The sequence below is a fragment of the Myodes glareolus genome, chromosome 24 (assembly GCF_982192425.1).
Source record: "Myodes glareolus chromosome 24, mMyoGla1.1, whole genome shotgun sequence".
Classification (NCBI taxonomy): domain Eukaryota; kingdom Metazoa; phylum Chordata; class Mammalia; order Rodentia; family Cricetidae; genus Myodes; species Myodes glareolus.
In genome coordinates, this window is record NC_142049.1 from 366,877 (window position 1) to 378,962 (window position 12,086).

General features: G+C 38.2%; 1 protein-coding gene across 8 annotated transcripts in view; it reads right to left on the bottom strand.

Moving 5' to 3' along the window:
* The window catches only part of C2cd3 (C2 domain containing 3 centriole elongation regulator), a 98,621-nt gene that overhangs the window by 85,237 nt on the left and 1,298 nt on the right, over window positions 1–12,086 (bottom strand). For 7 of the 8 annotated variants that reach the window (XR_014999550.2, XR_014999549.2, XR_014999551.2 and 4 more), the window contains exons 2-3: window positions 10,316–10,585; window positions 5,591–5,748 (exon numbers count right to left, since the gene is read on the bottom strand). Coding sequence is in view for 5 of the 8 variants with exons in the window: in XM_085682879.2 (XP_085539005.2) it covers window positions 5,591–5,748; window positions 10,316–10,585 (428 nt within the window). In the remaining 3 variants the exon portion in view is untranslated. Of the gene's footprint in view, window positions 1–5,590; window positions 5,749–10,315; window positions 10,586–12,086 lie in introns of those variants that run through there. The other variant, XM_085682880.2, reaches the window with a different exon arrangement.

Genomic DNA, 12,086 nt, shown 5'->3' on the forward strand with positions numbered 1-12,086 from the left:
TTCTGGAGTTTTCCTGTATTTTCCTTCTCTGGTTTAGGTATCAAAGTGCTACATGCCTCAGAATAATGTCTTCTCCTTTTCAATTTTTCTGAAAGAGACAATAAAATTGGTGGTATTTTTTTTTCCTCCCCTAAATGTTTGGAGGAATTTGCTGATAAAGTGATCTAGGCCTAGAGCTCTCTTTTTTGGCAGGTCTAAAACTGCAAATTCAATTTTTACAAATAGTACCAGGTCTATTCAGGCTATTTCTTCTTCTTCAGGGAGTTCTTATGGTTCAGTTTCAAAAGAATCAGGGCATTTCATCTAGGTTGCCAAATTTCAACATGTAGGGTTACTGTGGCATTCCTTTAATGTCTGTGGGTTCTGAAATCTGCTGTCTTTCTTACAGTAGAGACACGAGGAAAGTGTTATGTTTCTTTTTCACATGAGTATATACTCATTGTACACAGTGATGGTTTTCATAATGACATTTTAAATCATCTTTGTGTGCCTTGTGTGTGAGAGAGGCACGGGTGTGCATGGTGTGGTGCCGCACTGAAGTCAGAGGACAATCTTGGGTTCTGGTCTTTCTTTCCACCTTGTTTTGGAGAGTCTCGTTTTCACCAGTGTGCAGACAGGCTAGCTGGTGCATGAACTTCTGGAATTCTTCTGTCTCTGCCTCCCAGTGCTTTAGGAACACTGACTGTAGACATACACTACAAGCCCAGCTTTACATGGGTTCTTTGGATCTGAATTCAGGTCCTCATATTTGCACAGCATGCACTTAGCCCACTGAGCTGTCCCCATAGCCCTGATAATAACACTTGAATTCAAATATATTATGTACTTTATGACAATATCCCCCCACAGACTCCTGTTCCCCTTCCTCCTCCTACTAGACCCCTTTCAAAACAGCCCTGATTCTATTTTTATGACATATATAAATGTGTGTATGCAAACCAAGTGGAATATTTTTCTGTGCCCATGAAGGAAGAAAAAGAGATTTGAGAAATATATAATAATAGTGGGTAATATATGGACAAAATGTGATATCAAAACCATTATGTCAATACGATTATGAAACAAACTACAGCCATTCTGTAGAAAAAAAATGCATGATAAAAATGGAATAAATCCTATTGAGGACGGCAAAATTTTGAAAAGAACTCCCACCAAATGCAGCTGGATCTGTGTGTAGCAAACACTATTTAGATGTGTAAGAATAGTGAGTGGTAATGTTCTATGTGCCCGTGATAAGAAAGTATCCCCATTAAATTCTCTTCAGAATCTTACTGGCTCAATTAATTATCTTATTTTCCATCTCCTATTGCTTTCCTCTTTGAACACACCAGACCCCCACAATATTTTGCATAATTTTCTTTTACATTTGAAGATATAAGAAGCCTCTGTAGCTCAAACTCTAGATGGGAATCACTGGGCCTTATGCTAACCCTTTTCTCATAAATTAAATTTCTCAATTCTATTACTCACTGTGCTTAGAGCCTCTCAAATGCATGTGGTTTGCTGTGCTGCTAATGTAGGCTAGCCGAACACAGAGTGTTTCTGTAGTTTCTTCTCATTTAATCCTGGCAACAATGCCTTAGGGTCATCTACAAATGGGTTACCAAAGCTCAGTAACTATAAATTATATCTAGTAAACATGAAAATTATTTTGGTAACCAAGTTCTTTTTTCTGCATCTAGTTGCTTGTGATTGAGTATGTGTGTACATATGTCCAGGTTAAGACTGACCGAGGGATGTCTTCCTCAATCACTTTTTTAAAAACCATATTCTTTTGAGAATCAATCACTGAAGGTGGTGCTCTCCATTTCTGCAAGACTGGCTGGGATCTGGGTGACTCCATCCCAATCCTGGGTTTCCAAGTGTATGCAGTCATGTCTGGGTTTTTACATGGGTTCCTCATGTTTACACAGCAAGTACTCTGAGTAATCTCTCCAGTTGTATATTCTCCATTATACACTACTACACCCTTCCTTCACAGCTGCTTATCTGAAAAAAAGACATTTTTTAAAAAATACTTTTTTTTAAATGTATCTCTGTCATAAAGATTTGTTTTATTTAAAATTGTATGTTTGCATAGTTCTGTGATTGTGAATGCAAGTGCCTGTAGATGTCAGATGTGTTGTATTCTCTAGAATACAACTGCCTAGAGTTATAGGCAGTTATGAGCTGCCCAACATGGGTGCTGGAAACCGAATTCTGGTCCTCTGGAAAAACAGCAAGCATTGTTAACCACTGAGCCACATTTCCAGTCCTGAGAAAGGAAATTCTAATTGCTGCTTCTACCTCACTGCAATTGCTCCTTATCTTCAGAGTCTAACTTCTGTCTCAATCTTCTACTAAACACAATTCAAATCCAATGACCTTTACATTTGAAAATCTTATTACATAAATTACATTTAAATATGGTCAAAAAATAGTACAGCTATTTTGGAAAACTTTAGTAGTTCCTCAAAAAGTTAAACAGAGTGCCATATCACCCACCAACTCTACTCCCACGTATGTGCCCAAGGGAACTGAAAGCCCATGTTCACGAAAAACTTCGAGTTGTTCACAGAAACTAAGAAATCCAATGCCCATGAACCAAAAAAAATCATAAACAAAATGAGATCTATCTATACAATCAAATATTTCACCCACAAAAAGGAATATATGCTATAATATATTTATATCTTAAATATATTATGCTAAGTGAAAGAAGACAGTGTCAAAAAAGCACACACTATTCTATATATTTGAAATGGCAGGGATAGGAAATATAAAAAGACAGAAAGTAGCCTGAGATGAGAGGGGTGGGGATGTCCAGGATCATGGAAGAATGGCTGATAATGGGTACAATAGTGAGTTTTGAAATGAAAGAAATGTGCTGATATTAGAAAGTAGTAAGGCTTGTATAATCTGGTGACTATACTTAAAAAACAAACAAAACAAAAACTGAACTACATACTTTAAAAGGGTAGATTTCATATTTTCAAATTATATCTTGATCATAAAAATAAAACCACCACCACAAAAGGCCACAAAGAATCCTATATTCCAACTGCTATTATCATTCCTTATTTTTCCCTAGGCATCAATCACATGCATGCAAGTAGTACCATCTGAATTTTCCCTAGGCATCAATCAGATGCATGCATGTAGTACCATCTGAATTTTCCCTAGGCATCAATCATATGCATGCATGTAGTACCATCTGATTTTCCCTAGGTATCAATCACATGCATACATGTATAACCATCTGATTTTCCCTAGGTATCAATCACATGCATGCATATATAACCACCTGATTTTTCCCTAGGCATCAATCATATGCATGCATGTAGTACCACCCAAATTCACTTTTGTCATCATCAAACTACAATTAATTCTGTTGAACAACCTGTCTTCATTTCTCTAGTACTGGGAAGACACTGCCATAACCAGCCCCAAGGATGCAGAGCTTTCTCTTTTTGGAGTATTTCCGTAAGATTGAGGTATACAAAGCTGAGTGCTGCTGAAGGCTTAAACACTATTGGCTGAAGGAGCAGAATGTGCTCCCACAGAAGAGTGCCTTTATGGCTTTTGAAACATAAAGTTTAGCATTTTGCAGAATGGATGCAAAATCCTACACCAGCACAAACACATGAGTAAATAAGCCTCACTTCACCATACAGTCATCAATGGAAGGCAGCACTGCTTTCTAAATAAAAATGGCACAACTCCAGTGACAAATCCTTGAGCTCTTCCCTTTAGTTGCAGGGTTTTTGGAGTTGATATTCTGTTGCATGACATATGACGTATGCTTCTGCAGTGCACTCCTGTATCTGGTAATGTTAGTGCTCTTTCCCTACTTTTTCTTGGTTTCTTTTCCTATTTATTTAATTTTTTGTATTAACTTTAGGGCAAATTTGACAAGGTATAAAACCAATGGAATTTTTAAAATTTTTAGTTGTATTTATTTAATGCTAAATTTATTCCCATACCACAAGTTTTAGTTTCTTCAGTTTTTTTCTGGGATATCTTTTTCTCCTGTGTAGCCTCCCTTTCTGGCTTTGGAACAGTTTGCTTCTTTTCAGTGAGGGTCGTCATCTCACTGTGGCAGTGAGTTCATGTATAGGTTAATCCAGCCTGAGCTCTGTAAGTTCAATGGCACACCTAGGAACCACTTTGTTTAATGAGAATCCACACCCAACTCCTAAGTTCAGCATCATGCTATCCATTCTTAAGCACGTGTAGCAAAACTTCAGCACTCTATTTGGGCCACTGACCCTGTGTCCAGCCCCACTGTTTGGCCTGGCTGCACCTACTGACTCCACCATTATAATGTGGGAACAACACACACGGCTTCTTTAATGTGATACTTGCCAGATACGTGGTGGCTTTTTAAACACGCACACTCTTGATGGCCTGGGCCATCAAGTGAACATGCAGATTTGAGCATCATGATTTTTTTTTTATGGCTTTCTGAGTCAAGAGAGTAGAGAACCATCTTCACAGGTCATCTTAGGCTGCTTACAGGAAGAAGCATAGGGCTTCTGGAAGAATTCACTTGTCTCCTGAATTTGTAAAGTGTGAATGTTAAGTGTTCATTCTGAAACACTCCCAGAGTCTCCTGAGAAAAGGAATCTATGGTCTTCACAGAACCCTCTCATACCTACAGTATAGTATATATCATACTGTGTTCTAAAAAACTGCATGAGAGAGCTGTGTCTTATCTCTGCATTAGTGGTACATAAAAGTGCATCAGAAATACAAATTGGTGGGAGAAGGTAAAAGAGGAGGAGGAAGGGAGGGGAGCAGAGAAAAATGTATAGCTCAATAAAAACAATAAAAAATATATACATAAAAAATACAAATTGGATCAGTGAGTGACAATATTAAAGACAGCACTTACATGACTGAAACAAAGGCTTCTGGGCACTATAGTAGGAACTGGCAGAAAACAAAGGAAGAAAATATAGTCTCACACTTTAGGAGTCTAGACTCTAAATGGGGATCCCACAATAAACAATTCTGGTTACTGCACTAGAACAACGAAGACACAATTAATCCTATGAATTCAGCACAGTGCAGAGAAGAAGAGCGCAAGAGGAGTGTGAAAGTCTCCTGGTGCTGGGTTTAGAGAAAGGAAACAAGGCAAGTGCAGAACGAGCAAGGACAAGGAAGGATTCTGCATGAGACACGGGACTCACGGACCTATCCATTCTAGAAGACTCGACTCCTGCCCCCAGGTTTTAGTCTTTGCAGTTGTTACTGTTTGGTCAAACATGAAATGTTCCCCCACAGGCTCCTGTGTTTGAACACTTGGTCCCCAGCTGGTAAGGCTGTTTTGGAAAGTTGAGGAACCTATCGGAGTGGGGCCTCACTAACAAAAGTGAGTTGAAGCATGGGGTGGGGCTTGAGGTTCATGGGCTCCTGTCCTATCTTTGCTTTCTAATCTTCTTAGATGTGAGCAAGAAGCCTCAAGCTCCTGCTGCCATGTCTTCCCCACAAGTAACTGTACCCTCAAATCAGGAATCAAAATAAAGCCTTAAATTGCTTCATATCAGGTATCTGGTCACAATAATGAGAAAAGTGGTAAGACAGCAGTAAAGAATTAGAACATTTTTACCTGAAGTTCTCCAAGTTTCTTAGATGCTGGTGAAACAATGGTAAAAAATCCATTGATTTGATGGGTTGGAGACAGCTGGGCAAGTCCACTGATCTGAGCTCTGCCAACCGGAAGATGATCAAGTTTGGTGATGACTTCCAACACCAGCACAGCCATATCTAATCAGAAACAATTACAACATATTCAGATAGTTTCCACTATTTTGGTTTTGGAAATAGGTCAAAGGGTATATGATGAAAAATTTAAAATTTGAAGTAAGCCAGGCACTTCCTTACTATACTTAATAAGGAAGGAGAAGCAAGTCCAACACCAACAGAACAGGCGTTTTAGAGAGGAATGACAAGTACTGTATAGTAAAGGGGGTTATACTTAATATTTAGCATGTTAAGTATATGGTAAGAAAAACAACTTTCATGGAGTATAGAGGATGTTTTGTGGGTAAACTGCTTGACTTACAAGCTCAAGGATCTGGGTCCAATTCCCAGAATCCATATAAAAATGTCAGACAAGGTATGTACTTTCAATCCCAGCATGGAGTGGAGACAGGTAGATACCTTGAGTTTGCCGGCCAGTCACACACACACACACACACACACACACACACACACACACACACACACCATACACACACCTTTAGAAGTACCAGTAAATGTATTCAGCCAGGTACATAAACCTTCAATCTCAGCACTATAGAGATAGAGACAGAGTGATTGATTTCTATGAGCTGGAAGCCAGCCAGGTCTACACAGTAAATTTCAGACTAGCCAAAGCCACATGTGGGACCCTGCCTCATTAAAAAAAAACAAAAAAAAAAAAACAAAAAAACTAGTAAATTTATTTCATTCAATCATTAGTCCTAACATACTTGAAATATAAATGAAACAGCTCTTAGTAACTTCATTCTGATTCTTTCAGTATTGACTCAGAGAAAGGGTTACTCTGCATGACTACAGGGTTTGTCTTGACCCCACAGAATCTCATTGCTTGTTTTAGAATATCGAGGTACCCAAAACACTTGAAACCAAGACAAACAGAAATAGACACCTTAACTACATTCTACAATTTATCTCTCATTCTTTCAGGATCTTTAATCATAGAATGCACACAAGTGGAATCTAATATCATGTCAGGACAGTATAAACTCTGAATATTTTCTTATCAAAGCTAAGAAATAGTTCATTATTACTATTTGTTCAATACTTAAATGGAAACTACGTAGGACTTATAATGAGAAGGTCCATGTGGGTTTTTCTTTGCTTTAATAGTCAGGAGCTGTTTTGGTTGAACCATCTATAAAATAGGCATCTTAACATCTGTGTGGGGGAACTGAGGATACTGCATATAGATTACACAGGACAGTGTCTTCCCACATAGCAGTTACTGAACTGAGTGACTATTATATGACTTTAAACAAATTACTTAACACACCACAACCCTTTTCCTGGTGCTTATCTCAAAAAATTATATAAACTGATCTAAAGTACTCTGTAAGCTGCAAATGATATGCACATGTGGAAAAAGAAATGGATCAACATCTATTGGTTACTTACTAACAGCTTGGTTCTTACAAGCCTCATTATTCTCTTTATGATTCATTTTTTAAAATTACATTTTCATTTATTTGTGTTGTGTATGAAGCATATCACAGCACACAGGTGGAGGTCACAGGACAACTTGCAGAAATAGATTCTCTCCTCCCACCATGTGGAGCCTGGGGAATAAAACTCAGGTCATCAGACTTGGTGGCAGGTGTCTTTACACGCTGCATCACTTCAATGGGCTTTATTTGTTTTTCAAGAGCAAAGAACGAACTCCAAGGTTTTGTGCCAAGCACTCTACCACTAAGCTAAATCCCCAGCCCTTGTCCCGTCTTTACAATTCTCTGATAGAGGTGTTCTAACTCTAGGTTGGGGATTAAAAAAGATCAGAGAGGCCATGTAACATTCCTAGGTTCAGTAAGTTTTAAAGTCATCAAAAATGGGCTAAAACTTAGTTCTATCTAATTCTAAAGTTGAGTCTACCATGTTACCTTATTACATATTGCTCAAAGAAGAAAATGCTTCAGTCTTAACAGATTTATGATTTTTATCCTTCCTTCTTTTTTGCTGCACTACCATTCTGCATTAGTCACATTCCCACTGTCACTCATTCCAACTGCATCTTCTCTGATTACCACAGTGGCGACAACGGAATGGTCAAGGGTAACTGAAGTGTGTTTGGAATATTTATGGACACTACTTCTGGCAAAACAGTAAAGAGTAAAGGAAAAAAAGACATAAAAGAAGCAATGAGGTGTTATCAAGTCTTCTATACTTTAAAAAAATGTATGTGTATGGGAGTGTGTCCACATGTATGTCTATGTACCACTTTTGTGCCTGGTATTCTTTGGAGGCCAGAAGGCCTGGAACTGGTGGTACAACCAGTTGACAGTTGCCATGTGAGTGTTGGGAACCAAAGCCAGGTCTTCTGGAAGAGTAGACAGTACTCTGAGCTACCTCTCCAACTCCAAGCTCTCTACCTTCCATGAAAGAGTAGAAATATTAGTGAACCTGGAGCCAATAGTCTTCCTAAAATTAGGGCTAGAGTTAAGGTGATCTTGGGTTAATCACTTTTAATTCTTTGAATGTCAAACCCACCATCTAGAAAATAAGCCTACTACCTACAGCAAATGGGCAGGGCCTCAGGGCATGTATTCTAGGACATCCCAGAGGCTTCAACTTGATCCTTCAACTGTATTTTCCCTCTCCTTCAACAAATGTTGAAGGCTATAATGTTTAGCAACTGTACCAACATCTTTTCTGAGTAAGATAAAAGAAATTACGGGAATAAATAAGCAATCACCTCTCTATATCATAGGATTGCTTTTATAAGATGACAGACTTGAAAGTATTCCATAAACTATCAAACATGCTGTGGCTCCCTGTGTTTTTGTTTTATCTAAACTCACTGGTTTGCTATTTCTATTTACCCTATATTCTTTGTTTTGTGCCAATCTATAAACTACTCATAAGCATCTTAAGTGTGGTATGCAAGAGAGGGATAAGGAAGAGAGAAAGGGGTACAGAAAAGAATTCAGATACAGTCATACTTTCCCCTAGTTTTCAGTTACAGTAGACATTGATATGAAGGAATTATAGACCTCTTGGTTCCTGATTTTCTTTTTGTCTATTTTATTTATTTATTTATTGTTGAAGGGTCCACTGTCACAGTGCACAAGCAGCAGTCAGAGGACCACTTGCAGGACTCAGTTTTCTTCCTCTACCGCGTAGGACCTACAGTCCTACAGTCCTACAGTCCTACAGACCTACAGACCTACAGTCTGGTGGTCAGGCTCTGTCGCAAGTGTCTTTGAGCCATGTCACTGTCCCAACTTAGCTATCTATTTTCTAGAGAACATAACGTGGTTATGTTGACAACTGGCTCTTCTTTTACAAGGTTCACCCCATCTGTGTCCTATTCAAACACTGCCTTTCCCATTTCTTTTCTAACTAGAAAATGAAATTTGGGCATGGACATACTATTTTGTGTTAGGCTCCTTCAAATTATTGATAGGAAAATTAAAGTCCAGAAAGATGAAAAAGCTTGTTCAATATAAAGTAGAAAGAGTAAAAAGCAGAAGTAGGATTCTGGTTTCCTAGTAATTTACACAATTGTCCATTATTGATGACCTGGAATAGTCACAATTTTCTATGCATGAGTAATTGCATATTTACTCACATACTGCTTGGCATCACTCATTAATGCTTCGTGTCAGTTCTTGGTAGGTTCAATATTTCAAAAATTTGTCCCCCAGTTCCTCAGAAAATATCTGTGTGGACCTTACACCTACAATGTGGTAGGTACTGGACTGGTCACTTTACTTTTTCAATTAAGTTCCATGATAATTCCTAATAGGAACATATTATTCTCCTCACAACAGGAAACTGAAACTCTATGTTCTTGAGAAACCTCCTAGCCTGACTGTAGTGGTTCACACCTTCAATTCCAGCAGAGGGAGAGGATCTCTGGGTGGTAGATGATGGCCAGCCTCATCTACAGAGTGAGTTCCAGTTCAGCCAGGACTACACAGAGAAATCTTATCTTGAAAAACCAAAAAAAAAAAAAAAAAAAAAAAAAACCAAACCAAACTCAAACAAAAACCTCCTAGCATCACACAACAATCCCAAGTCTGAATCCAGAGTTCAAACTTAACTGCCTAGCCTTCAAATCTGTGTTCTTTCAACTCAATCAGGTTGCTTCTTCATGAAAACACCCAGACAGTCAAAGGGTAGCTGTTTGATCTCACTTTATAGCAAAGGAAATAAGGCCAGAAATGTGAAAGCACTTTCCTCAACTCCTACAGTTCCTAACACCAACTTAAATGTTCAGATGAAGTATAGTTATCTCACAGGACGTACAAATAAATGTATGACTGTTGATTCCTGTATTAAAGGACACCCTTTTTTTTTCTTTCTGACCTATTAATCCTGCTCATTTGAGGATTTAAGTGTTACAAATAAATATCACTTTCATTTAGATTTATCATCTTTCTGAAATCTGATAACATTCAAAGTTAGTATTATGAACCCAGCATTAAAAGTAGTGGCAAAATCTAAAGATATTAGTCTCTGTCCTGGACTGTATGATTGTGGCAGGTAAGACAGTTTAAAGACAGTCTTTGTTGAAATAATAGACAGCTGACAGGTTTCATACCACGTTTGCAGTTAAGACAAAACACAAGCATACCTGTTAGATATGAGGTGAACTGCTTTGGACCACAACGGATAGCATAACGGGTAGTTGTTCTCACAACTTTTGGTTCAGTCTGCAATGCATCCCTGGGACAAAAGAGGGTTCCATCTGACGTTTCTCCCCACCATCTTACTCGGACAAGTACAGAAGTGGGAGGCTTCGCAGTCTTCCACACGACTTTATTAATCGTAAGTTTGAGAAAGCAGCGCAATTGCCCTTCAACCAGAGGTGGCAGGCTTGTTGATGGTGAGATGTCACTCAAACCTATGCAGGAACACAACAAAACTGAGTTAAAATCTAGACTAACTGTGGAAAACGGTTGGGGTTTTTTCTTTTGTTTTCTTTTGAGATAGGATCTCATTAGATAACCCTGTGTAGCATGATTAATAAAAACCCAGAGATGAATGTTGGGGTTCAATTCAACAGCCAAAAAAGCAAAGCAGTCAAGCCACTAGAGAAGTCTTAGCCCTATCAAGGCTGGGCAAAACAGACTAAGCCCCTCTCTCTTTTCATTTTATATTCCCTCTAGTGCTGGAATTAAGGTTGTATGACTCCCTACTACTGGGCCACTACCACCTGGGTTTGTATTTTGTGTAGCCCAGGATGGCCTAGAACTCACAGAGGTCCATCTGCCTCTGTTTCCCAAATCCTGGAATTAAAGGTGTGTGTCACCATGGCCTGACTGACCTCTAGTGGCTTAGCTTTGCCCTTTTGATCTTTAGGCAAGCTTTATTTAGTAAAACATAAGTAAAATATCACTATAGTCCTAGCTTGTCTACAACACACTATAGACCAGGCTGGCCTCAAGCTTACAGAGATCCACCTACTTCTGCCCCCTGAAAGCTGGGGTACACCACCATATTGTAATATGCTCTCGAATGAAAAGTAAAACTACTTAGTGTCTACAGAGAAGGCTTTTCCTACCTGTTCTAATACAGAGAAGTCACAAAAAAAAAAAAAACAAGCCTACCTGGTCACCTATACGAGCTGGACACCTTAAGAGGATTTAGGTTGCATTCATGTTATTCTAAATAAGGAACAGTCCATGTAAGGCGTGTCAATTCAAACTTTGCTTTAATATAAGGTACTATTTGAAAAACACAAACATGATTATTCAAGTTGACAGGGTTTTTAAATCTCAGTAGTTGGAAGTTTTTGTTAAATACTTGGCAATTCCACAGTTAAGATATATTATCTCATTCTTATATTAAAACCGTCATTGAACGTGAAACAGTAGTTTCCCTGACACACAATTTAGTGTGTATCAACACAACTTAGAATTTCAGCAAAGACCATTTAATTGTCTTTGCTGTCAAGATCATACAATCAAGAACAGAGACTATATCTTTAGATTTGCTGCTATTTCTTAGTTCTGGGCTTATAACTTTTATTAACTTTGAATTTTACTAAGATTTCAAAGAGATGATGAATCAAAATGTGAATAAACAAATAAATACAACCCTGGTTTTATTTCAGTCAGCACCTATTCTGAAAGATTTAGAGACTTAAAAAAAAAATACTTGAGAGGCAGGAGGACCTCAAGTACAAGGTCAGCCTGCCTGAGGTCTACAGGGAGATTCTGTCTCAGAAAAATAAAACCATTTATGTATATACTTTACCATCTCTCATTTTCCTTGGGAAGAGATCATATGCCATAAGAAAAAAAATACTGAAATCTATCTGATCAGAAATCAGTAAGAATAGTTCTTTCAACTAAAACAAATAATTTGTGCTATGTATAGTGGAGAAAAGATCCGCCATAAAG